The sequence below is a fragment of the Saccopteryx leptura genome, chromosome X (assembly GCF_036850995.1).
Source record: "Saccopteryx leptura isolate mSacLep1 chromosome X, mSacLep1_pri_phased_curated, whole genome shotgun sequence".
Lineage (NCBI taxonomy): Eukaryota > Metazoa > Chordata > Mammalia > Chiroptera > Emballonuridae > Saccopteryx > Saccopteryx leptura.
This window is the reverse complement of record NC_089516.1, coordinates 12,329,891-12,357,734: the sequence shown is the minus strand read 5'-3', so window position 1 is coordinate 12,357,734 and position 27,844 is coordinate 12,329,891. Positions and strand designations below refer to the sequence as shown.

General features: G+C 40.6%; 1 protein-coding gene across 1 annotated transcript in view; it reads left to right on the top strand.

Annotated features, from left to right (window-relative positions):
• Positions 1 to 27,844, top strand: part of MAP3K15 (mitogen-activated protein kinase kinase kinase 15) — an 86,714-nt gene that overhangs the window by 15,817 nt on the left and 43,053 nt on the right. The window contains exons 7-11 of the mRNA XM_066357713.1: positions 14,416 to 14,586; positions 20,480 to 20,592; positions 20,821 to 20,980; positions 23,996 to 24,146; positions 25,582 to 25,689. Of these exons, the coding sequence (XP_066213810.1) occupies positions 14,416 to 14,586; positions 20,480 to 20,592; positions 20,821 to 20,980; positions 23,996 to 24,146; positions 25,582 to 25,689 (703 nt within the window). The remainder of the gene's footprint in view (positions 1 to 14,415; positions 14,587 to 20,479; positions 20,593 to 20,820; positions 20,981 to 23,995; positions 24,147 to 25,581; positions 25,690 to 27,844) is intronic.

The window sequence follows — 27,844 nt, the reverse complement described above, 5'->3', positions numbered from 1 at the left end:
AACACCAGCCCATGGCTTTACAAGTTTCATGACACGTTTGAGTTTACATCTCTCGTTCTTTTATATTGAAATACAATGTACAGGCAGTAACATGCATAGATCTTAAGTATGCAATTTAATCAGTTTTGATAAATGGATATACCCATGTAAACAACACCCTTATCAAAATATAAAACATTTTCATCCCCCCAGAAAGTTCCTTTGTGAGCCTTTGCAGTCCCCACCCCTCCATAGGCAACCACTGTTGCCTTTCTCCATAGATGAGTTTTTCTTGTCCTTGAACTTCATCTAAATGGAATCACAGAATTAACTCTTTTGTCTAGCTTCCTTCACTCTGCATCGTGTTTGTGAGGTTTGTCCATGCTGTTGGATATATCAGGAGTTCATTCATTCTTGTTGCTGTTGAGTATTCCATTGTATGGATATGCCACAACTGATTTCTCCATTTTACTGCCAATAGACCTTTAGATTGTCTCCAGCTTGGGGATACTGTGAGTATACTGCTGTGAACATTCATGCGCATGATTTTTGTACACAGTGAACAGACTTCCGTTGGGTATATGGTATATGCATGGGTCATGCTCTAGTAGACACTGACAAACAGTGGTAGTCAGGATTTTTATTTCCTTGCAGGGGAGAGGCTTCGTGGTCTTTGTGAAAAATGTGCCTGCTTTCTTCCCAGTGGCCTTTGAACTCAACATTCCGAAGTGGGGAGTGTTGGGAAGGGCATCTTCATTAAGACTGAAAAAAAAGTCCTATAACTCTGTCTCCCCAGGGTAGTGGGTTCCACTTTTATTTATACTTAATAATACTTGAATGACTTCATTTATAAGGGTTAGATAAGTTATCACTGATGAAGTTCCTGGAAGAATCCCTGGCACACTACAAATGCCAAAAAAAAAAGGGTTGGTTAAATAAAAACTAAGAGGTCCACATAAGTCACTCCCCATCATGTCCTTTCCCAGACAGAGTAGAGGTAACTGTCATCTAACAGAATGAAACAATCTCATTACCATCCACTCAAAGTAATAAAAGAGTAAAATCAATTTTGAAAAGGAAAATCAGTATTTAAGAGAAATAAATGGGTGTGGAAAGATGAAGTGTTCCCGAGACAAATACGTTTCCAAGTTGGAAACAGAATGGCTGGGTTTGCACACCAGAGAGCCACCTTTCTCTCTGACCGTGGGTCTTTCCCTTCTCACCCACCTGTCCCTTCATAGACAGAGGCTCTGTGTTGTAGCCCAGGCAGCCTCAGTGCCAACAACTTCATTTTCTCCAACCAACTAGGGATTTTCTGTAGAATTACAATAATTGCTTCATTTATATATGCGACCTGATCCTGAATTTCACATCTTTGTTGAACTAGAACTTAGCCAGTTGCCAGCATAGTCACAGTAGGATTTGGGCTTATGTACAATTTTGAGCATGGTTAAGGGAGTTACCTTGTATTGATAGAGGAGAAAATAGTGGTAGGCAAATAGTGATTATTTTTCTGCATTACAGTTGACCTTTCATTCTTAGAAAGTGGATCAAATTGTGTACATAAGTTAGTTACTTAAGGTTGGCAGTAATGAATACTGTTTGCCCCTCAGATAGCAAGGGCCCCCTGTTAGAAAAGCAGACTTGAGCTGGCCACCTTTATCTGATAGCTTCCACTTTGCTGCATTCAGGAGCCCAAGTTTCCACTGAGCAGTTATAAAAGGCTTGCCTCTCAGTGGCATAAAGTCCTTTATGAGCAATTTTTATTTGCTGCTTGCTTTTACAGACAAGACTTTATTAGCTATGCTAATGTAGCCAGAAGATTCTGACTAGGGATCCAAGCAACCAGCAAAAGAGTTATCTGGAAGAATAATGGAATCAAAGTCCTAGGCTAAAAACAGCAAGGCTTGCCTGTCACAAGTAGGAGTGAATTCATGTTATTGTCTGCATCTTTGGGTCAAGACCTCCAGCTCCAGCAAATGTAACTCATTGAATTACTCAGCAAGTAGAGGGGAAACAAAATGCATGACATTTATTGGAATAGCTGATATATCACTCTAAAATAAAGTTAAGGGGAGTGATGGAGAGAGGAAGATACTGTGTGGGCCCTAGGAATGCGTGCAGAGAAAATATTAGTTGAATGTTATTGAATCCAGCCCACACTGGAGGGGCTATAAGCTTGTTCTAGAACCTACAGCAGTCACCTCAGCTTCATCCTCTGAGCTGTCTAGACAGGCCATTCCTTGGGTATAAGGACACATGCCCACAGGAGGGCAGTGTGGGCTTATATTGTCTCTGCAGTAACCTCCAGCATTCTTTTCTTTGTCTCTTCTGTTTATGTTCACTGTTTGATCTCATCATCTTAACTTATGTTTATATGAATAGCCATTCTTTATTACATGTTTTTGTAAGGCTTTTATTGTGTTTATATGGTTTCAAGTGTCCCATTCAATATAACACCTTATACTGTGTCCCCCATGTCCCATGCAAAGTCTCTTTCCACCCCCATGTCCCCCTGCTTTGCCCCCTCCTCTTACCTCCACCCTTCTTTTCCTCTGGCTATTGCTACCCTGTTGTCTGTATACAGTTAGTGCTCTATTTACGACCACGATTGGTTCCGACAGACCCATCGTAACACAATTTGGTCGTAAGTTGAGTAGGCTATATGTACAGTATTGTGAAATGATGTTATAAAAATCTTTAAGTCATAAATTATCATAATTTTCTTTCATTATTGTACCAAGTCTGGGATAACAGTTGAAATGGTGCACGCGGAGATGGTAGTGCTGCTGGAAGCTGGTCCGCACTGTCGTTCACCCAGTTGGGCAACGCTTGCGCTGCCAAATGCGGAGCAGTTGTGGCTAGCAATTGTGGTTGTAAGTTGCATAGGTCATAAGTCGATCAATACCTGTATATGATTTTGGCTAATCCTTTCACCTTCTTGATCCCGTCCCCTCTTCCCACTTCTCTCTGACAGCTGTCCATCTGTTCCCTGTGACCCTGCCTCTGTTTCTATTTTGTTCCTCAGTTTATTGTGTCCATTAGATTCCACACAGAAGTGAGATCATATGGTATTTGTCTTTTTCTGCCTGGCTTATTTCTCTTAGCATAGTAATCTCCAGCTCCATCCTGCTGTCACAAAAGGTAAGATTTCCTTCTTTTTCATTGCCACATAGTATTCCATGATGTAAATGTACCACAGCTTTTTTATCCATTCGTCCACAGATGGACGCTTGGGCTGTTTCCAGATCTTGCCTGTTGCAAACAACACTGCAGTGAACATGGAGGTGTATCTCTTTTGAATTAGTGTTTTGGGATTCTTAGGATATAGTCCTAGAAGTGGGACAGCTGGGTCATAAGGCAGTTCCATTTTTAATTTTTTTGACAAAGCGCCATACTGTTCTTTACAGTGGCTGCACAAGTCTGCATTCCCACTAACAGTGTGGGAGGGTTCCCTTTTCTCCACACCCTCGCCAGGACTTGTGTGTTGATTTGTTAATGAAAGTCATTTTGGCAGGTGTGAGGTGATACCTTGTTGTGGTTTTAATTTGCATTTCTCTGATTATTAATGATATTGAACATTTTTTCAAATGCCTATTGGCTTTCGGTATGTCTTCTTTGGAGAAGTGTCTATTCAGGTCCTTTGCCCATTTTTTTTTTTTTTTTTTTTGCGTTTTTCTGAAGCTGGAAACAGGGAGAGACAGTCAGACAGACTCCCACATGCGCCCGACTGGGATCCACCTGGCACGCCCACCATGGGGCGACGCTCTGCCCACCAGGGGGCGATGCTCTGCCCATCCTGGGCGTCGCCATGTTGCGACCAGAGCCACTCTAGCGCCTGGGGCAGAGGCCACAGAGCCATCCCCAGTGCCCGGGCCATCTTTGCTCCAGTGGAGCCTTGGCTGCGGGAGGGGAAGAGAGAGATAGAGAGGAAAGCGCGGCGGAGGGGTGGAGAAGCAAATGGGCGCTTCTCCTATGTGCCCTGGCCGGGAATCGAACCCGGGTCCTCCGCACGCTAGGCCGACGCTCTACCGCTGAGCCAACCGGCCAGGGCCTTTGCCCATTTTTTAATTGCATTGTTTACCTTCCTGGTGTTGAGTTTTATAAGTTCTTTATAAATTGTGGTTCTTAAGCCCTTATTAGACATATCGACTAATATGTTCTCCCATAGAGTGGATTGCCTTTTTATTGTGTTAATGATGTCTTTTGCTATGCAAAAGATTTTTAGTTTGATATAGTCCCATTTGCTCATTTTGTCCTTTATTTCCCTTGCCTAAGGAGATATATTAGCAAAAATATTGCTACAAGAGATGAAATATCTGAGTCTACTGCCTATGTTTTCTTCTAGGATTTTTATGGTTTCACAGCTTACATTTAAGACTTAACCCATTTTGAGTTTATTTTTGTGAACGTTATTACTTGGTCTGGTTTCATTTTTTGCATGAACCTGTCCAATTTTCCCAACACCGTTTATTAAAGAGACTGTCTTTACTCCATTGCATACTCTTGTCTCCTTTGTCAAATATTAACTGACTGTAAAGGTGTGGGTTTATTTCTGGGTTCTCTGTTCTGTTCCACTGATCTGTACACCTGTTCTTATGCCAGTACCAGGCTGGTTTGATCACAGTGGCCTTGTGTATGATACCTCCCATATTGTTCTTCATTTTCAAGATTGCTGAGGTTATTTGGGTTCTTTTTTGGTTCCATATACATTTTTGGAATATTAGTTCTAGATCTGTGAAGTATGCCATTGGTATTTTAATAGGAATTACATTGAATCTATAAGTCTTTTACCTCCTTGCTTAAATTTATTCCAAAGTACTTTATTTTTTGTTGTTGTTGTTACAGTAGTAAATGAGATTGTTTCCTTAATATCTCTTTCTGACAGTTTATTATTGGTATATAAAAATGCCACTGATTTCTGAATATTAATTTTATATCCTGCCACATTTCCGGATTCATTTATAGTAGTTTTTTGGTGGAGACATTAGGGTTTTTTATGTACAGTATCATGTTATCAGCAAATGACAGTTTTACTTCTTTTCCAGTTTGGATGCCTTTTATTTCTTCTTGTCTGATTTCTGTCACTACTTCCAGTACTGTGTTGAGTATTAGTGGTGATAAAGGACACCCCTGCCTTGTTCTTGATCTTAAGGGGATTGCTTTTCATTTTTGCCCATTGAATATGGTGTTAGTTGTCAGTTTGTCATATGTGGCCTTTATTTTAAGGTATGTTCCCTGTATTCCCATTTTGCTGAGAGTTTTGGTCCTAAATGGCTGCTGGATTTTATCAAATGCTTTTTCTGCATCTATTGATATGATCATGTTATTTTTATCCTTTTTGTTTCTGTGATGAATCACATTTATTGATCTGTGAATATTGTACCAGCCTTACCTCCCCAGAATAAATCCCACTTAATCATGGTGTATGATCTTTTTAATATATTGCTGGATCCGGTTTGCTAATATTTTGCTGAGAATTTTAGCATCAGTGTTCATCAGGGATATTGACCTATAGTTTTCTTTCTTTGTAGTATCTTTAACTGGTTTTGGAATTAAGATAATGCATGCCTCGTAAAATGAGCTTGGAGATCTTCCCTCTTGAATTTTTTGGAATAGCTTGAGAAGAAAGGTGTTAGTTCTTTGAATGTTGGGTAAAATTTGCCTGTGAATCCATCCAGTCCAGGACTTATTGGATTGCTCCCTTTATCATTATGTGTTGACCTTCTTTGTCCCTTACTATAGACTTTGTAATTTTTTTGTTTTGTTTTGTTTTGTTTTTATTTATGTGAGAGGAGAGGAGATGGAGAGACAGACTCTTGCATATTCCCTGACCAGGATCCACCCAGTGACCCCCATCTGGGGCCGATACTCTATCTATTCTGGGACCCATGCTCGCAACCAAGCTATTTTTAACATCCTGAGGCAGTGACTCCATGGAGCCATCCTCAGTGTCCGGGGCTGATGTGTTCAAATCAATCGAGCCATGACTACAGGAATGGAAGGGTGTGGGGGGAGAGGGAGAGAGAGAAAAGGGGGAGGGGGGAAAGCAGAAGATTGCTTCTCCTGCATGCCCTGACTTGGAATCAAACCCAGGATTTCCACACACTGGGTTGATGTCCTACCACTGAACAAGCCAGCCAGGGCCAATTTTTGGCATTAATAACAGGAAGAATAGAGTGGCCATTATTAAATAAGATGGAGAAGACTATGGAAGGAAGGTTTGATGGGATGATCAAGAATTTGGTTTTGGACACATTAAGTTTGAGGTATTAGACATGCAGATGAGATGCCAAGAAGACAATGTAAAGTTTAGTGGAGAGATCTAGGAGTCGTTAAAATATAGATGGTTTGAAAAATCTTGATACTGGATGGTATCACCAAGGGATCTTAGTAGAGTTTACTGATAAAGAGGAAAGCTCCAAGGGTTGTGCCTAGGCACAATCAAATGTTAAAAGAACAGGGAGATGAATAGGAACCAGAAAATTAAAATAGAAGGAAAATCAGGAAAGTGGGGTATCTTCCAGGACAAATAAAGAAGGTGATCCAAGGAAGGGGTGCCCAATTGTCAAATGCTGATGGTAGGTGATACAACATAGGGCTGAGAATTTATCTGTGGATTTAGCCATGGTCCTACTGAATCAGAATGCCCAAGATAAGAAACACTGAAGCCTGGATCCATCTTCAGAGACTGATTTAATTGGTCTGAGCTGCAGCCTGGACACCAAGGTTTATTAAGTTCCTCAAAGGATTCTAATATGCAGCCCTATCTTAGTTCATTCCCATCTCTTGAATTGTGAAATGACCTTATTGTCAGAAACAGATGTTGTTGAACTGATTAAATACAGGAGTTTGTTGTTGTTGTTTTTTTATCTATAGGCTTCTTCTTAGATACTTTAGGATCTGAAAATGAAAAGCAGATCTGAAAAGTGATTATTAACCACTAAAGGTATTAGCTATTTAGTACCTATCTTAAGCTTTTAAGCTGAAAATCTTTTTGCTTTTATTTTCTCCTTGCAAATGTTTGATTTTTTTTTTTGTCCTCAGAAGACCTTTTGTTTTGAGTTAACAAGGGTAAGTTTCAAGTTAATGAAAAAATTCAAGGAAAATCTTGATGTAATTGGTCTGAAGAAAACCAAACAAACCTGAACTCATATCAGTAATTAAGCATTTAAAGGAATTAAGTATATTTCCTTCAGAATTCTGAATATTTCACACCTCAAAAGATGGCTTATAATAGATATATAAACTTTGTACCACCTTAAAGTTTTAATCTTTTTCATTTTCTCACCATCAGCTCTAGAAATTATTTAAATGCTTTAGTAAATTTGAGTTCTGTTGTTGGCTCTTAAAGGCTCAAGAATATATATCATGTGGGTGGGTGCTATTCATCAAGAGGTCTGGTTTGCAGGCTGATAAAATTGGAGTCTATAAACAAGAGAAAAGATAAAAATATATTAGAACAAGACCAAGGTGTAGAAAATAGAAAAAGTCAGGATTGAAATACAGGCTTAATTTTTGCAGGCTTCCAAAAGCACGCCAAGTGTCTAGATTAGCCCTTCAACCCAGGTTGGGTTCCGCAGGAGAATTAAGCCCTAACACCCTAAGGCATTCATTGTATCACTTGAAGGAACTCTCCTATACATCCAGAATGGAATTAGCTATGTATCATTTTTAGGAGAATGCAGAAAATAATCCAGTAATTTTCTCGAGGGCTTAATTTTCTAGCAGAACCCCAGTTGATAAAGGCTGTTCTAGGTACTAATCTGTCTTCTTGGATGATGCAGTGTTTTTGTTTTTGAGAGAGAGAGAAGCATCAACTTGTAGCTGCTCTCACTTCAGTTGTGCATTGATTGCTTCTCATATGTGCCTTGACCAAGGATCAGACCTCTGGCTCAAGCCAAGCCAGCATCCCCTTGCTCAAGCCAGTGACCTTGGGATTTTCATGCCAGCAACCTTTGGGCTCAAGCTGGCGACCTTTGGAATGGTGAAGATGATTCCTCCTTTGAAGCCAGCGACCCCACCCTCAAGCTGACCGGCAACCTCAGGGTTTCAAACCTGACACCTTAGTATTACAGGTTGATGCTTTATCCACTGGACCACCACCAATCAGGAAATGCAGTGGTTTTTGTTGAGGTACAGGTCTTCAGGAAAGAAAGCATAAAAGAGCCTGTTGTAAAATTGCCAAGAAATGAAAAAGAGTAATCTCTCTATTCATTTATTAGACTACTTATTAATGAAACATAGAATCTTGTATAAATCCCAGCAGTGATTTTTGAATGATTTAATATATATCCTTCTAGACTTGTCTGTGCATATAAATATATATGTAAATAGAGTTTACTACAACAAATGGGATCATGTTGTTCTGTTAGTTCAGCTATTTTTTTCCATGAACTTTTATGGGCATTCTTCTATATAATTACATACAGATCGCCCTCTTTCTAAGGCTTACATGATATTTCATAGTTTGGTTGTTACAAAATACAGTTGACCCTTGAACAACTCAGTGGTTAGGGGCGCTGACCACCTGCGCAGTCAAAAATGTGTGTAAAATGTTAAACAGCCTTCCATATCCTCGCATTCCCAACTGCAGATCAAAGCAGTTGGGAATGCACCGAATGTACATTTCACTGTTCTTCTATTAATGAACATTTGGATCACCTTTAGTTTTTTACTGTTACAAACAATGCCATAATAAATAGCTTAGCTTAAAAATGCTTGAATGTACATAAGTATTTCTGTGTTATAGACTCTAGAGGTGGAATTGTTGAGTCAGAATGGGTATCTTTTACTTTACTATATGAATTTCAGATATATTTAGAAATAGAGAATGTCAGGAACCCCCATGAACCCCTTATCCACTTCAATAATTTATCATTACGTGACTGGTTTTGTTTCCTGTGCACCCTTACCACCTCTCATACCCCAACACAGGATTGATGATGAACAATAGACATGCCGTTTTATCCATAGATGTTACAGTATGTGTCTCTAAAGATTAATGACACTTTATTTATTTATTTTTGTATTTTTCTGAAGTTGGAAACGGGGAGGCAGTCAGACAGACTCCCGCATGCACCCCACCGGGATCCACCCGGCATGCCCACTAGGGGGCGATGCTCCGCCCATCTGGGGCATCGCTCTGTTGCAACCAGAGCCATTCTAGCGCCTGAGGCAACTTTGCTCCAATGGAGCCTTAGCTGTGGAAGGGGAAGAGAGAGACAGAGAGGAAGGAGAGGGGGAGGGGTGGAGAAGCAGATGGGTGCTTCTCCTGTGTGCCCTGGCCGGGAATCAAACCCGGGACTCCTGCATGCCAGGCCTACTCTCTACCACTGAGCCAACCGGCCAGGGCCGCTAATGACACTTTAATAAAACATAATTACAATTATGTTATCATACCTAAAATTTCCCCAATTGTCTCATTTTTTTTAAAAGTGGGTTTGTTTAAATCATGGTGGAACCAAGGTCTATATTTAGCACAGTTTTGTGTGTGTGTGACAGAGACAAAGCGAGAGAAACAGAGAGAGGGATAGATAGGGACAAACAGGAAGGGGAAGAAATGAGAAGCATCAATTCTTTGTTGTGGCATCTTAGTTGTTCATTGACTGCTTTCTCATATGTGCCTTGACTGGGGAGGGGAGTCTACAGCAGAACGAGTGACCCCTTGCTCAAGCCAGTGACCTTGGGTTTCAAGCCAGCAACCATGGGGTCATGTCTATGATCCCATGCTCAAGCCAGCAACCCCACACTCAAGCTGGTGAGCCCACACTCAGGCTGGCGAACTCAGGGTTTTGAAGCTGGGTCCTCTGTGTCCCAGTCCGACATTCTATAATACTGCATTACCACCTGGTCAAGCTATACTTTGCACTTCGTTAATATGTCTCACAAGTATTTTAGTATATAGGTTTCCCCTTCTTTTATTTTTTCTCTTTCCTATTATTTATTTGTTGAAGAAGCATTTGTCCTATAGAGTTTTCAAAGTTCTGGATTTTGCTGATTGAATCCCTGTGGCAAGATTAGTGAGTTCCTCTGTCCCTTTTTCTTCTCATAAGTTGGTAGTTGAATCTGGACACTTATTTTAGATTCTGGTCTGATTTTTTTAAAAAGAATACTTAATAATTGATTGTGTACTTTATCTGTTTGTTTGTTTTTTCTGTTTTTATGATGCTAGTGGCCATTGACGATCATTGCCTAATTCCGTTATTTTATTAGAGGTTGCAAAATAGTAGTATTTGAATTTTATACTTAATTCTTGAATTATTAGCACAAATACTTTATAAAGAGAAATTTCTCTTCATCAGGTTACCTTTATTATTATTATTATTAAATTTATTGGGTGACATTTGTTAATAAGATTATATAAGTTTCAAGTGTACAGTTCTGTAATACATTATCTGTATATTGAATTGTGTGTTTACCACAGAAAGTCTATTATTATTCTTTCCTCCTTGTATTTTTCTATTTAATTTCATGAGGTGACATTGATCAATAAGAGTACATTGGCCCTGGCCAGTTGGCTCAGTGGTAGAGCATCTCCACAGCATGTGGAGGTCCTGGGTTTGATTCCTAGTCCGGGCACACAGGAGAAGCGACCATCTGCTTCTCTACCCCTCTCCTTTTCACACTCTCTCTCTTTATCTCTCTCTCTCTTCTCCTCCTATAGCCATGACTTGAATGGTTTGAGCAAGTTGGCCTCAGGTGCTGAGCATGGCACTATGACCTCACCTCAGGTGCTAAAATAGCTCGGCTGCCGAGCAATGGAACAGCAGCCCCAGATAGGCAGAGCATGCCCACCCAGTAGGGGGCTTGTCAGGTGGATCCCGGTCAGGGCACATGTGGGAGTCTGTCTCTCGGCCTCCCTGCCTTACTTTTTTTTTTTTTTTGTATTTTTCTGAAGCTGGAAACAGGGAGAGACAGTCAGACAGACTCCCGCATGCGCCCGACCGGGATCCACCCGGCACGCCCACCAGGGGCGAAGCTCTGCACACCAGGGGGCGATGCTCTGCCCCTCCGGGGCGTCGCTCTGCTGCGACCAGAGCCCCTCTAGCGCCTGGGGCAGAGGCCAAGGAGCCATCCCCAGCGCCCAGGCCATCTTTGCTCCAATGGAGCCCTGGCTGCAGGAGGGGAAGAGAGAGACAGAGAGGAAGGGGGGGTGGAGAAGTAAATGGGCGCTTCTCCTATGTGCCCTGGCCGGGAATCGAACCTGGGTTCCCCGCACGCCAGGCCGATGCTCTACCGCTGAGCCAACCGGCCAGGGCCTCCCTGCCTCTTACTTAATTAAAATTAAAAAAGAGCACATAAGTTTCAGGTAAACATCTCTATAACATTTGAACTGTTGATTGTGTTGTATGTCCATCACCCAGAGTCATATAATTTTCTATCACCGTATATTTGTCCCTCTCTATTCTCTCCCTCCACCTTCCCTCTCTACTCTCTCCCTCCACCTTCATCCCTTGGTAACACTTCACTTTTATCTATGTCCATGAGTCTCATTTTTATATCCCACCTATGTTTGAAATCAGTTTTTATTAGCTTTTTCTGATTTACTTATCTCACTTAGTATAATGTTCTCAAGATCCACTATTATTCTTAATGCTCAAATCATTTCCTCTTTGGCCAAAAACTCATTCAAGTTGGCTTTAGTCTTTTTGCTATGAGTTTAATAGCTTCTTTGCTTTTTTTTGTATGTTAAGATGTTTCAGGATCGAGATTATTTAGACATATCTGGAACCAGCCATTCCTCCAAGGAATTCTGATTCCTTTTATTGAGATATTTTTAGACCCCAATCACGGCTTGAGGGTTCTCACTGATCATTGTTTGGGACCTTTCTTGGGAGACAGAGGTAGGGAAACCATTCCATGAATTCATACTGATGTTCCAATTCAAATTTAGGACTAGAGAATTTTTACTTCTTTGATTTTATATTTGCTTCTCTTATGCTGAAAAATGTGGTTCCTAATGATACTAACATCATTATTTATTGTATTCCATACTAAAAATATAAAGTATTTTTAAAATACTAATGCCAGTATTGTCACTAACAATATGATTACTAGAAATTATTTATGATTTTTTTGTATTTGTCTTTCCTCCCTTAGGTTATATCGCTTAGAAAAGTGCAGTCAAATTGCTGTGCTTTAAAATAATATGAATTAGTTTCTCTTTTGTGAGAAGCCGTCAACCAGATGCATAGGTTCATTATTTGTTTTGGCAAGCAGTGTTTTTACGGAATGCTATTTTTAAATTTTTCTTTTCTTTTATAATTATGTAAAAAACTTATGTAGTTTCAAAGTCAGATTTCAAGAAGTATAATCTCCATCCCTGTCCCCTTCATCATGTTTCCTCCTTCCACCTATCATTAGCCACTTTTACCTTTTGGTTTATCCTTCCATTTTGAAGACATAAAAGCAGATACATATATTTATTCACATCTTCCTTTTCTTAAAAGGTAGCATTCTCTACACAGTATCCAACACCTTATATTCTTTTTTTCCAGCCGCTCTGTACTTAGATTTTTGTTGTTCTTGTTGTCTATTAATTTTAATTTATTGTGTAAACATGAATTCAAGTATCCTACTCAACATAACTCCCTCACCCCCACCCTCTTGTCCTCCATTACCCCTCTTTGCCCCCCTCCCCCTAACTCCCTTCCCCCTTCCCTTTGGGACTTGCTGTCCTGTTACCTGTATCTCTGTTAAATATATATATTATATATATATATATAATATATATATTATATATTATATATAATTTCAGTAATCCCTTCACCTTCTCTGATCCCATCCCTTCATCCTGCTTCCCTCTGACAGCTGTTCCTCTGCTCCCTGTGACCCTGCCTCTGCCTCTATTCTGTTCCTCAGTTCACTGTGTTCATTAGATTCCACATATATATGAGATCATATGATATTTTTCTTTTTCTGCCTGGCTTATTTCACTTAATATAATAGTTTCCAGGTCCATCCATGTTGTCGCAAAAGGTAAGATTTCCTTCTTTTTTATGGCCCCATAGTATTCCATTGTATATATGTACCATTGCTTTTTAATCCACTCATCATCTGACAGACACTTGGGCTGTTTCCAGATCTTCGCTATTGTGAACAGTGCTGCTATAAACATGGGGGTGCATTTCTCCTTTTGAAACAGCGCTATGGTGTTCTTGGGGTATATTCCTAAAAGTGAGATAGCTGAGTCAAAAGGCTGTTTGATTTTTAATTTTTTGAGGAATCTCCATACTGTTTTCCACAGTGGCTGTACCAGTCTGCATTCTCACCAGCAGTGCAGGAGGGTTCCCTTTTCTCCAGACCCTTTCCAGCACTTATTGTGTGTTGATTTGTTAATGAGCGCCATTCTGACAGGCAACACCTTACATTCTTACCATAACATATTCTGAAGACCTTTCTATAGTAGTATTATAAGTTATATTGTTCCATTTATTTTTATAAATGTTTAATATTTTATAATATGAATATCATTAGCCATAGATGATTTAATCAGTCCCTACTACTGATGGACATTTGCTTCCAAATCTTCACAGAATACTTTTAACATTTCATAGCTACAAACTCAGGTTATTTTATGACAAGGATTATTTTTTGTTAAGATTTTATTTATTGATTTGACAAAGAGAGGAGAGAAAGGGATGGAGAACGAGATGTATCAACTCATAGTTGCTTCACTTGAGTTATTCATTGCTTTGATTGCTTGTTGTATGAGCCTTGACCAGGCAAACCCAGGGTTTTGAACCGATGACCTCAGTGTTCCCAGTTGGAGCGCTGTCCACTGCGCCACCACAGGTCAGGGGGCAAGAATTATTTTAACAACTATATAAAGAATCCATTTCCTGTGCGTAAATGAAAATTTTACCATATAACCTAATAATAGAGAAGAATATGATTTACTAATTTAGAAATAATTTCCTGTTTTGGTGGGTATAACATGTGAAAGGAAAACAGGACTTACTAAGGTCACTTGCTATTTGAGGATAGCTAGGCATTTCAGGTCACAAAATGACATGGTGCATTTCTAAATTCATCTTGGATTTGAATTTGAGAGCCCTGCCATTTTCCAAAGAACCTTCTATCAAACTATTTCATCCTCATAATTCAGGCTTAGCTTCTAAAATCCTTGATCTCCATCCGGTTACAGGAGGCTACCATATTATTTCTGTCTTTCCAAATACATTGATTTCCTTATGCTCTCATCCACAGTGTAGGTCTAATTTAAAGAGAAAGAATTGAGCAGGGACTGAGTGTGATTGTGTGAAATTTACTATCATGGGTCTTAAGCAGCTGTTACATTTGAATATGATAAATAAAATACCATTTATATTTTTTTCTGATAAAGTGAAGCACCCATCACAGGATGAATGTATAATATATATGCTCCTGCATCTTGATTCAGATGTTCATAATCTCATCACATGACTCTTTCAGGAGAAACAGCACAGGTGACCGTGAGAAGGCTCTACAGATCATTCTCCAGATTCTACAGAACTGTCCAAGCCCAATCCCCGAGATGCTCTGCCTGTGTGGAAGGATCTACAAGGACATCTTTTTGGATTCGAAATGCAGAGATACTGTCAGCAGAGACAAAGCCATTAAGTGGTAAATTCTTAGCCCTAGTCAGTAGCATGTGCACTTCTGCAAAGAACTAAATTACAGTACCTTAAAATCCATGTCCTTTTCCAATGTATGTGTATCTGCTTATCTGCTGGCTGTGAAAAAAATAGGCCATAAATGTGGTCGAGAATTTCCACATTCCTTTTTCTCTAAGACAGCGGTTCTCAACCTGTGGGTCGCAACCTGCTCTAAGAAAACCATTAGAAACAGGGTTTTTACTGAGGACATTCTTCCCACAACTTTACTCATTTATAGAGGCAAGAAGGAGGATTGTCATGTTCCTTCCCTGCTACTCTTTCCAGAACCTTTTTCTACTGCTGTCAGGGCATTGTCATCTCACAGGGCTATTCATTCACTCATCTATCCATCCATTCATTCAACAAAGGTTTATTGAGGGTTTACTGTGCCAGAAACTTTTCTAGACAGTGGGGATAAACACAGCAGATGTGAAGGGAAGTCAGACAAACAAAGTAAAATATACAGGATGTGAGCTGATAGTGAGGCCTATGGGGGAAAGTTAAGCAGAGAAGGGTGGAAAGAAGGGTTGGGAAGGATTGTCTGCAATTTTAGAGGTGGTCAGTACAAATGAATAAAGATGTACCCGAAAAAAAAAAAAAAAGATGTAAAGATGGTGAGGGAATGAGCCTTACCAGATATATTGTGGAGAAGGTGTTCCAGGAGGAGGGGGACAGCAAGGGCAAAGACCGTGAGAAGAAGCATCCTGGGCAAGCTCAGGGATGGTAGTCATGAGCAAGTGGGGAATGGCAGGAAATGAGAAGGAAGATGACCCTTTGAGGGAGATGATACAATATTGAAAAGTACTGAGCAAAGGAGTGACAAGATGTGACATGCATTTTAACTGGATTACTCTTACTCTTATGCAAAGAATACGTTTTAGGGGTATATCAGCTATCATTTGCTGCATAACAAACAGCTCCAAAACTTAGTGGCTTAAAACAATGATTTATAATTTCTTGTGATTCTGTGGATTGACCAGGAAGTACCTCTGCTAGTTCCACTCCCAAAATGCTGGGCTCACTCCTAAAGTTTCAGTCAGCTGGAGGGCCAGCAAGGCTGGAAGGTCTAAGACGGCCTCACAGATGTTTGCCAGTTAGTGCTGGGTGTTGGTGGTGAGCTTCCATCTCTGCCATGTGGTTCTAATCTTGGCAGACCAGCTTTCTTACATGGTAAGCTGCATTCTAAGAGAGTGCAGGGGGAAGCTGCAGAGCTTCTTTTTTTTTTTCTTTCTACAAACTTTCTTGTTAGTATCAGTAACTCATTCAAAGTCAATTCTGTCACATGCTGTCGATCAAAGCAAATCACATAACCATTCCAAATTCAAGGGAGTGGAGAAATAGAGGAATAGAGTCCATGTGTGGGTAGGAGAAATGGCAAAGTCAATAGGCGCATGCAGTGGGACGGGAAGAATTTCTGGCCGTTAAACAATTTACTTCATGGGCAAGAGCAGAGGCAGGGAACAGAAGACTATTGAAATAATTCAGGAGAGAATTGATGGTGGCTTGAACTAGGGTGGTAGTGATGAAAATGGTAAGTCTGAACTTGGATGTCTTTTGAAGGTTGATCCAACATCTCTCTATCCATTTCCATCTCAAGAGCTCTTGGCATTGCTGTTCTATTCTCATTTAATTCTGACTGCTACTTCTTTCTCTCTGTTCTCCTTCCATACGTGTTGGAGGCTCAGTCCTCTGTCCTCTTCTCTCTGTCCACATACTCTTTCCTGGTGATCCCAGCCAGTCCCACCCTTTGGGACCCCTACCTGGTATTCAGCTCAACCTCCATCCTAAGCCATGGCCCCACATTGCCCCCTCTTTGCCCACCTGTTCTACTTTGAGATGATGCCGTTACTTATGACTACTTATGTCCACGGCTACCCAAGGTATGACTTCCAGTGTCTAGCTTTCTTACTACCTTTAGCCTCCTAGGCTTAAAGTTTCGGTTGATGTTTGATAAGTTTAACTTATTTTCCCATCCAATCAGTTCCCAATTGGAGCCCTCCTATGAGACTTCCCTCACTCCCTGCCAATCCTTTCCCGTCATCTCCCCTCAATCAGCACTCTTCTTTTGTTTTACTTTTTTCCAGGGATGTCCTAACAGTATCCCAAATAGGCTCCCTCCTTGGTGTCTCTAAAGTCTGTTATTTTTTTTAATAAATTTTTATTAATGTTAATGGGGTGACATCAATAAATCAGGGTACATATATTCAAGGAAAACATGTCCATGTTATCTTGTCATTCAATTATGTTGCATACCCATCGCCCAGTCAGATTGTCCTCCGTCACCCTCTATCTAGTTTTCTTTGTGCCCCTCCCCCCCTTCCCTCTCCCCCTTCCCCCTCTCCCTCCTTCCCTCCCGTGCCCTCCCTCCCCCCGCCCGCGGTAACCACCACACTCTTGTCCATGTCTCTTAGTCTCGTTTTTATGTCCCACCAATGTATAGAATCATGTAGTTCTTGTTTTTTTCTGATTTACTTATTTCACTCCGTATAATGTTATCAAGATCCCACCATTTTGTTGTAAATGATCCGATGTCATCATTTCTTATGGCTGAGTAGTATTCCATAGTGTATATGTGCCACATCTTCTTTATCCAGTCTTCTGTTGAAGGGCTTTTTGGTTGTTTCCATGTCTTGGCCACTGTGAACAATGCTGCAATGAACATAGGTACTAAACTCATGGACCTGGGTTTTAAAGAGCATTTTATGAATTTGACTCCAAAAGCAAGAGAAGTGAAGGCAAAGATAAATGAATGGGACTACATAAGACTAAAAAGCTTTTGCTCAGCAAGAGAAACTGACAACAAAATAAACAGCCAACTAAATGGGAAATGTTATTTTCAAACAACAGCTCAGATAAGGGCCTAATATCCAAAATTTACAAAGAACTCATAAAACTCAACAACAAACAAACAAACAATTCAATAAAAAGATGGGAAGAGGACATGAACAGACACTTCTCCCACGAAGAAATACAAATGGCCAACAGATATATGAAAAGATGCTCATCTTCATTAGTTATTAGAAAAATGCAAATCAAAACTGCAATGAGATACCACCTCACACCTGTTAGATTAGCTATTATCAACAAGACAGGTAATAGCAAGTGTTGGAGAGGCTGTGGAGAAAAAGGAACCCTCATTCACTGTTGGTGGGGCTGCAAAGTAGTACAACCATTATGGAAGAAAGTAAGGTGGTTCCTCAAAAAACTGAAAATAGAACTACCTTATGACCCAGCAATCCCTCTACTGGGTATATACCCCAAAAACTCAGAAACATTGATACGAAAAGTCTGTTCTTTTTATTTATTTATTTATTTATTTATTTATTTATATTTTTCTGAAGCTGGAAACAGGGAGAGACAGTCAGACAGACTCCTGCATGCGCCCCACCGGGATCCACCCGGCATGCCCACCAGGGGCGATGCTCTGCCCCTCCAGGAGTCGCTCTGCCGCGACCAGAGCCACTCTAGCACCTGGGGCAGAGGCCAAGGAGCCATCCCCAGCGCCCTGGCCATCTTTGCTCCAATGGAGCCTTGGCTGCGGGAGGGGAAGAGAGAGACAGAGAGGAAGGAGGGGGGGTGGGGGTGGAGAAGCAAATGGGCGCTTCTCCTATGTGCCCTGGCCGGGAATCGAACCCGGGTCCCCCGCACGCCAGGCCGACGCTCTACCGCTGAGCCAACCGGCCAGGGCCAAGTCTGTTCTTTTAAAGCTCAAAGACCCTACCATGGCTTCTCATTTCCTAGTAAGTAAAAATGCAAACTTAGATCATTGTTCTAGGTGCTTTCCAAAACCCACCTCTAGTCCTATTTCCCATGGCCTGATATATGTCCAATTAAACTAAAGATCCTTAAGAACTCCCCAGACTCCCATCTCTGCTCCCACCATTTTCTTTGCTGAAAGTTCCCTCTCTAGATCTCTACTATTACAGTTCTACACATCTTCATGCTATATCTGAAGTCTATAAGAGTGACCCCGTATGTCTTCTTTGAGTCCTTCTAGACTTGCATTTGTGTGGTTTTAGGATATTTATTACACTGACATTTGTATTTTCACTAATTGTGTGTGGATCTTACCACCTTTACCATAGTATAGGTTCTTGGAGGGCAGGAACCTTGTATTACCCTTAGTTCATCCTCAGTAGTACCTAATGTGCACTGTATGGCAGGGAGGAATCACTCAGGTGCAGAAGGGAAGGGCAAAGAAGGGAAATGAACATTTGGTAGAGCCAGAATAGGAAACTGCTCCCACCATGGTGGGTGAGAATTCAACCCCATGTCAGGAAATTACTACCTGCGAGCTCCTTCAAGAAAATCATAAGAACCTTTCTCCATCCATTTCAGAAAATAGTGGCACTTGGTACAGGAGCATATGAAGCTTAGTCTTCTGGTCAGGGCAGGTTGGCTCAGGTGAGACCCTGGGGTTGTATTAACCCAGGCCCTAAGTACAGATGTGGAACATGTGGCTCAGGGAGGTAGGGGGCTGGTCCAAGGTCATGGGGCTGATCAGAGACAAACCTAGGACTACAATCCTGACTCCAGGTTCAAGTCTTGTCTACCTCCAAGCTGAGCCTGTTTGATTTATTGATAAGAGGCATAGAGAAGTCACCCTGTTTGCCCTTCTCTGAGATGTTTTCATATTAAAAGAAAATGAAAAAAAAATCAAATATAATAGGATATGGAATTTAAAATCCCCAAAACATACAAGGGGTGGAGGGGAAGGTTTCAATTTTATTGGAATTTTGTTGGTTGGGGTAGGAAGGACTATCTTGGTGTCCTCTGGTCTCTCTGAGGGTACTTATATTATGCCCTAAAGTTCATAAAACCAGATTTTAATGGCCTTAAATTAAGTTCTCACTTCCACAATTAATATTTTATTGGTGGTTAATTTTCTTGTCATATGAATAACAACATTTGTTTTAAAAGTCCTTGGCATACTTTATTGATCAGATTCTTCTTTCTGATCATGACACTCATAGATATTCATGGAAGAGAAAGAAGCTTTTTATGTGTAGAATAAAGAATAAGAGAATTAAAAGTGGCATTGTTAACTTTTGGTTATAAAAATGGTATTCACAGTTTTGTATCTTTATCCTAATGTAATAGATCCCTGCCCCTTTTGTCACTTTATGCCACTGCTCTTACAGTTCTTTGAGTTCCAGGATTCTGGCAATAGGGCTTCATACATGAAAAAATGATACCATTTTGTGATATAAGGAAACAAACAAATGACCTGCAGAAAAATAGCCTATTATTGATGCAAATTCTATGTTACAAAAATGCTCAATGTACAAATGGAGTCTAACTCTAAAAATGAGATTTGGCATGACCTGTGGTGGCGCAGTGGATAAAGTGTCGACCTGGAAATGCTGAGGTCGCCGGTTCGAAACCCTGGGCTTGCCTGGTCAAGGCACATATGGGAGTTGATGCTTCCAGCTCCTCCCCACCTTCTCTCTCTCTCTCTCTCCTCTCTCTCTCCCTCTCTGTCTCTCTCTCTCCCTTTCTCTCTCCTCTCTAAAAAAAATGAGATTTGGACATCAAATTGTGGTTGTCTTTTGGGCATAGGATTATAATAGGTTTTAAATTTCTTTTGTACATTTTAATATGGTTTTCTTATTTTGGGAAATATGGTTTTTATTTATTTTTTTAAAAAGCTGATGAAAACAATTTAAACTCCCTAGTGTAAGTTAACTGTGTTAAAATAAGTGCTGTATGTAGATGTTTATAAAGATGGGAGGGAAAGCCGGAAACCAATGAATTAAAGTAGTAAAAATTTTCACAAGAATGTTGGTTTGTACCATTATTTACACATTTTTTCTGTCATAATACGATGTTATAATAAGAACTGGGTGGTTCTGTGATTGTAGGTACCGAAAAGGGTTCGCGCTCCAGTCCTCTTTTTATCCCGGAATTCACCTTGCAGTTTTGCTGCTAGTCTCAGGACAACAATTTGAAACAAGCATGGAACTAAGGAAACTAGGTAAAGCTAGTTATTATCGAAGATGTTGATGCTTTGGTCACACAAGTTCAGCATTAAAAATTATGTTCCAATAACTGGCATTATATTTCTGAGGGAACAGTTGCTTCCTGATGGCAAATAAGACAGTAGCCAAAACTAAATGCCCGTTTTTCTTCTATCTAAAGGCTTGCATAATGTGATAGAAACTAGAAACATTTTTATAACTTTATCTAAAATCCATGTTTTAAGGTATCTGGCTGAACAGTTGGTTGGGCAGAAAAGGGTGCTTGGAGAAAATGAGCAGCTACTGGGATGTGGGTCAGTTCTTCAGCGTCAGCATATTGGGCGGTCACATCGCAAATGCCATCAGGGCAGCGGAGAAGTTGTTCAAACTGAAGCCTCCAGCCTGGTGAGTCTGTGTGTTATCATGATCCTTTTCAATATCTGATCGTGTCCTAAAATGTTGCCACAGGGGAGAAAGGTGTACACGCAAAAACAATGACAATTACTGTGTTTCTCCTTCTGACCTCTTCGTTATTGCAGTTAGGGCAGAAAGAACAACTCTGAGGGACCACTTGGTTTTATGTGAAGGGGGGGAAAGACAGGCACATGCACACACTGAATATATCTCTACCTGCTGTATCTCCAAGATGAAACTCTCAGTCCTGTTAACTTCTTCAGGACATTCAGGTCCTCAAGAGCAAAATATTCTTCAGTACCAGTACTCAATGTGCATTTATGAGAAAGCAGGTCATAAAGCTGAAAAACAGCAAGGAATGACGTTCATTACAAATGCAAACTGCAACTAAAAGACTCAATAATAGATATATGGTTGAGAGAATGTGGCATAGCTATGGCTTTAGGTTATACAGCCATTAAAATGTCCTAGAAACAATGTTTGCAAACATGAAAATGTGTTTATGGTTTATCACAGAATAAGAAAAGCCAGCTACCAAGTATACTTTTCTACATCAGTGTTTCTCAAATTTTGGCATGTATCAGAACCACCTGTATTGATTAAACACAGATTGCTGCACCTTCCCTTAGAATTTCTGGTTTAAAAGCTCTAGGGTAGGGCCTGAGAGTTTTCATTTACAACTTAAAAACTGATGCTGACGGTCTGGGGACCCTAGTTGGAGAACCACTGTTCTATATAGACTCATTTTAATTAAAAATATGTGGTCAATATGTGACTCAGAAAAATGTCTGGGCAGGTTGGGCAATATCCGACTTTCCCAATAGTCATTAAGGTCCCTTAGAATTGGGGTTATCTTATTGATTGCTATTGTCTCATAGTAGATGCTCAGTTTATTGCAATGTAGATGCTCAGTTTATTGCATAGTAGATGTTTATTGCAATGAATAAATAATGATGGATTTTCTCTAAAATATTGACAGTGGTTATCTCAGCCTTATGAGTCTTTAATCTGTTTTTATTTTCTGATTTGTCAAAAATACATTTAGATTACTTGGATAATTTAATTTTTTTTTTTTACTTTTAACAATCTGTGTTCATCTTCTGCCTCTTATTTCCCAGCCCAGTGGGCCAATGTGGACTCCGAGGAGTAAGAATCTCTTCAGTCATATCTAGTTTGACTATTTCTTCCCAGTCTGAAGGACTTAAATTTGGTCCCCAAACCATATCAACCTCTTGGAAGTTCTCTGTAGCTGAGAGAATGCAGAGGACCTCTAGCCCTCCCTGAGTGGCTGCTGCTCCAGAATCCTGATTTTAGCTTACCCCATGGAGAGCAGGCCTGAGGCTTGAATACATTCCCATTGCATCAGCACTTGGGCTGACTTACAGCTGTGAAACCTCTTGTGGGTCCAAGAACACCCTCAGGTTCATGATTTGCTGGAAGGACTCACAGAACTCAGAAAAGCTGTTATACTCACAGTATTATTATAGTAAGAATATATAGATTGAAATCAGCAAAGGCAAACGGTACACAAGACGGAGTCTGGGGAGACCAGGCACAAGTTTCCTGTTGTCTTCTGAGCGGAGTCATATGGACACTGCTTAATTTTCTCAGCAACAATGTGTGGCAGCATGCCCAAACTATTGCCAACAAGGGAAGCTCACCAGTTCTTGATGTCCAAGATTTTTGTTTTTAATTTATTGATTTTAGAGAGAAAATCAGGGAGAGAGAGGCAGAAATGTCAGTCCGTCCCTGACCGCGGATCAAACCCACAACCTTTGCATGTCGGGACAACGTTCCAACCAACAGAGCCATCTGGCCAGGGGTATCCAGGGTTTTTATTGGGGGTCAGTCATATAGGCATGGAGTACCTATGGTACTTGCCTAAACCACTGAGTCCCCAACCTCTCTGGAGATCATATTAATACAGCATTGCCCAAAGCCCCCACCATAAATCATTGTTAGCATCAACTATCTGGCATGGCCCAAGGCTCAAAAAGAGCCCTGGCTGCTGGTGTAGTGGATAGAGCATCCTCCCAGAGCACTGAGATCGCTGGCTCAATCCCAGGGTCACCGACTTGATCCCGAGGGCACTAGCTAGACCCTGAGGTCATTGGTTTGAGCCCTGGTTAGGGCACATATGAGAAGCAATCAGTGGGTGCACAATTAGTGGAACAATGAGTTCTCCCCCACACAGTTTCTCCCTTCTTCTCAAAGCAATGGGGAAAAAAAAAAAAGAAAAAGAAAATGTGTTTGAAATTTTGTCATTTTGCAAATGTGTTGGACTTCAAAATTCTTGTTATTTAAAACAGCTAGCAAACGCTTGCCAGTCTTTGCTTTGAACACTGTATACCAAATTTGAGGTTTAGATCAATGTTGGTAAAAAGTCATGTTGTATGACTTTGTTGAACAAACTTATTTTGCCCACTCTTTGGGTTTCTTTTAATTAAGTATGTGGCTGCTAAAGGATTAAGAAGCACTCGCAGCCCTGGCTGGTTGGCTCAGTGGTAGAGTGTCAGCCCGGCATGTGGAAGTCCCAGGTTCAATTCCCAGTCAGGGCACACAAGAGAAGCGCCCATCTGCTTCTCCACCCTTCCCCTTCTCCCCTCCCCTCCCCTCCCCTCCCTCCCCTCCCCTCCCACAGCCAGGGCTCCATTGGAGCAAAGTTGGCCTGGGCACTAAGGATGGTTCCATGGCCTCCGCCTCAGGTGCTAGAATGGCTCTGGTTGCAACGGAGCAACGCCCCAGATGGGCAGAGCATCGTCCCCTATTGGGCATGCTGGGTGGATCCTGGTCAGGTGCATGCAGGAGTCTGTCTCTTTGCCTTCCAGCTTGTCACTTAAGAAAAATACAAAAAAACACAAAAAACAAAACAAAACAACAAAACACTTGCTACATAGTATGAATTTAAGTAAATAAATCTTTTAGGAAACTTCTTTTAAAGTGAGTAGAATTGAACTCAAGTTTCTTTGGGATCTAATTTATTGGTGCTTGTGATTTTTTTTTCAGGTACCTGCAATCATTATTTCAGAATGTGTTTTTAATTATACGCTTCAAGAAACCCATTTTGGAACTTATACCTGGACGAGACCAGCTTAACTTCTGGTTAGATATAATCTCCGAGTCAACAAGCAAAGTTATTAATGAACTCAGATTTCCAGTAAGATATGCTACATTCATTTTTTAAGATAAAGAAACTGGGGATTGCTGCTAATTATTGAGTACTCTGAAAGAAAAAAAAAACTTAGAATAATTTAAAATGTTAAGCCAATCATCAGTCTTACATGAAATCAACCAGTGATAGATCAACTTACTAGAAAAGGTTGGCTATACAGTCGACCCTTGAACAACACAGGTTTGAACTATATGGGTCCACTTATATGTGGATTTTTTTCAATAAGTACTGTATTCTCTAAAATAGTGGTTTTCAACTGGGAGTCATTTTGTACCCCAGAGAACATTTGGCAATGTGTGTAGATATTTTTGGTTGTTAACAATTGTGGGGGAGATGTTGCAACTGGCAGCTCATGGGATGGAAGCCACTGATGCCACTAAACATTTCATAGTGCACAGAATAGCTTCACCTCCCCAAACACAGAATTATCCATCCCAAGATGTCAGTACCGAAGAGGAGAGACCCTGCTCTAGAACAGTGAAGTACTATTAGTGAAATTTTGGAATTCAAAGCTGTTTCCTATTCAGCTTTGGTTTGCCTCCAGTGCCACAAATTACTTCTTAAAACTTTATTGAAAAAAAAATTTGTTCTTTTCATTGAGTTTTTGTTCTAGTTTTATGACCATCTGATAAGGAGGCATAAATAAGTAAGATATCTAAGCATTCTGGAAACTGAACTTCAGATCATTGTGTTTCATATTTATACCGTGAGATTTTGTGAACATGTAGCATTCAAAAATCTTATTAAACAGTAATAAAAGATTAAGTTATTTGGGCAGTAAGTTTTAAAATCTTCTTTTAATTACAGTATATTTCAAACCTACTGAAAAGTATAAAAAAACAACAGGACACTCGGGTAATGTCTACCCAGGTTTAGCAATCTTCAGCACAGTGCTTTATTTGGTTTGGAAATTCATTCTCTCTCTATCGCTTTCCCATACTTGCTCCTCCTCCTCCACCTTCTCCTCCTCCCTTTCTTTCTTCCTCTCTCTACCCCAGCAAAATAAAGTATGCCTTATGTCACCTCATTTTTCACCCCCTTGCATTTTTTAGACTTGGTACCTACCTGTGATCATCCAGTTTACTCCTCATTTCTCTCGAAAACTATAGCATTTCTCTTTTTTTATGTCACCTCCCCAAGCAGGCCTTTCTTGACTACCCTATCTAAAGAAGTTTCACTCCCTCCAACTCATACCTTTATTCTGCTTTGTTTTCTTCACAGTTCTATATGATATATTACATATCCCTATTTGTACTTCCATCTGCCACATCAGAGTATAGATCTCTTGAGGGCAGGGACTTCTCTTGTGGGATGCTGTGTCCACAGGTCCTAGAGCAGCATTGGCACAGCTTCCCACTTCCTCGGTGGGCAGGTTGACCTCTGTTGTCCTGTGCATTACAAAAATCCATTGTTCTTCTAGGTTCTGGTGATAGAACCATCCCAAGTCTACCGGCCTTCATATATCTGTGTGAACAGTGAAGCTGAGGAGACAGCAGTTTCTCTGTGGCGTGTCTCACCCACAGAAGCGGTAAGAAAAACATTACCAACAGCTCTCTCTCTTGATTCTGCAGGATTTAATGAGATTTCAAGTCTCAATAGCATCCCTCTTTTAGAGGAGTCCATATTGTACTTGAAGGGCAGGCAGCTATGCCTAACTTCTGAGTTCTGGGAGTAGATGAGAGAGTATAACCACAGATGAAAGAAAGGAGGCAGGTTTTTCTACTATATATGTTTATAGTATGTGTTGTGTGTATTTATTATGTGTGTATGAATGAATATATATACATAAAGGAATATAGGCTTGTTTAAAAAAGAATTAGACCAGAGGAAGTAGGTAAGGAATAAAGAGAAAGTCCCTACAAATTTTCTAAACCTGGTCCCCATTCCAGTCCCCAGTGATTTGGTGGCTATCCCATCTCCATCATTAAAGTGAGATCATACAGTATATATTCATTGTTTTGCAGCGTGTTCTTTTTAACAGATCTGTACACACAAACAATTTTTATATAGCACACAGACAGTTTGTATGTAGCACACACTGATCCACCTGCTTTTTTAAGTGTAATATTTTCAATATTCCCATATCGTGCGGTGCATTTTTGAGTATGAGTGAACCATAATTTATTTTACCGTTTTCCTGCTGATGCACATTTAGGTCTGTTTTGTTCTCTAGCCAGTGGTAGTTAGGCCAGCACACATCCCGGCAGTTACACTCTACTATGCTTGTGAATCTGTTTCTGGAACAGGGATTCCCAGAAATGGACCTGCTGGATTCAAGATTACATACATTTAAAATTCAGTAGCTGCTGTCAAATTTGTACTTTTTTAATTTTACTCATACCAACTGTGTAGGAGAGGAAACATTTGAATTTAATTGCCCATTACAAAGATTACAGGAATGCTGGACCAGGCCTGATATGTTGTGATAACAACTGTATTTTCATCTCTATGTGTCTAGCGTACTTCACCAGCTTTTTGCTTTAATAAAATATTTTGTAGTAGGCCCTGGCCGGTTGGCTCAGTGGTAGAGCATCGGCCTGGCGTGCGGGGGACCCGGGTTCGATTCCCGGCCAGGGCACATAGGAGAAGCACCCATTTGCTTCTCCACCCTCTCCCCCTCCTTCCTCTCTGTCTCTCTCTTCCCCTCCCGCAGCCAAGGCTCCATTGGAGCAAGGATGGCCCGGGCGCTGGGGATGGCTCCTTGGCCGCTGCCCCAGGCGCTAGAGTGGTTCTGGTCGCAGCAGAGCGACGCCCCGGAGGGGCAGAGCATCGCCCCCTGGTGGGCGTGCCGGGTGGATCCCGGTCGGGCGCATGCGGGAGTCTGTCTGACTGTCTCTCCCCGTTTCCAGCTTCAGAAAAATACAAAAATATATATATATTTTGTAGTAATAAAAAGGTGTAACACTTTTGACAGGTACATTAGATAGGTTATTTGCTCTGTATATGTTTTCATGTTGCATGGGAGAGTTCTGCCATTAACTTGGCAAAGAAGGATTTTCCTGGAAACAAGAATGGGGGCGAATTATCTTAATCAGGTGAAACTGCAATATCTTATAAAATAAAATGCAACGTTGGACAGTAAGCAGAGGCTAAAAATCAATTAGATATTCCTTATTAGAAATATGAATGATACAACAACTTCCCATTGTTCAGTGGGTATAAAGTTTGAGTTAATGCTAGATGAATAATTGCAACCATCTTCTCTGAATCATAGTGCCTATAGTTTGCAACCTTCTTTTCATCGATAATAGAGTCTGCAGCCATTAGTGAAGATGAGCTGCCATAATGTGCCCTGTGTGCATTAAATATTTGAGTACAAAAGAGAAAAATTAAAGTTATAATAAAATACATACATGGTGTACATACAGATATATCTCATTTGAAGAATGCATGTGTTTTCTGTTAAATTTGCCTCTTTGGGTTTTTAACCTTTCATTGACATATTACATATATACAGAAAAGTGTATCATAAATTACGGATTTTGGCTAAGTGAACACACCTAGGTATTCAGTGAAGGTCAAGGAAGAGACCTCACCCCCCTCCCAAAGCGCTGTTCGTGCTTCCTTTGTGCCTCTTGCCAGGCACTGTCTCTGGAGCACCCTGATTTTGGTGTTGGAATTCTTGTACTAGAGACCAGCTTTGCTTATTTTCTTTCTCTTTGTATTTTTCTGAAGCTGGAAAC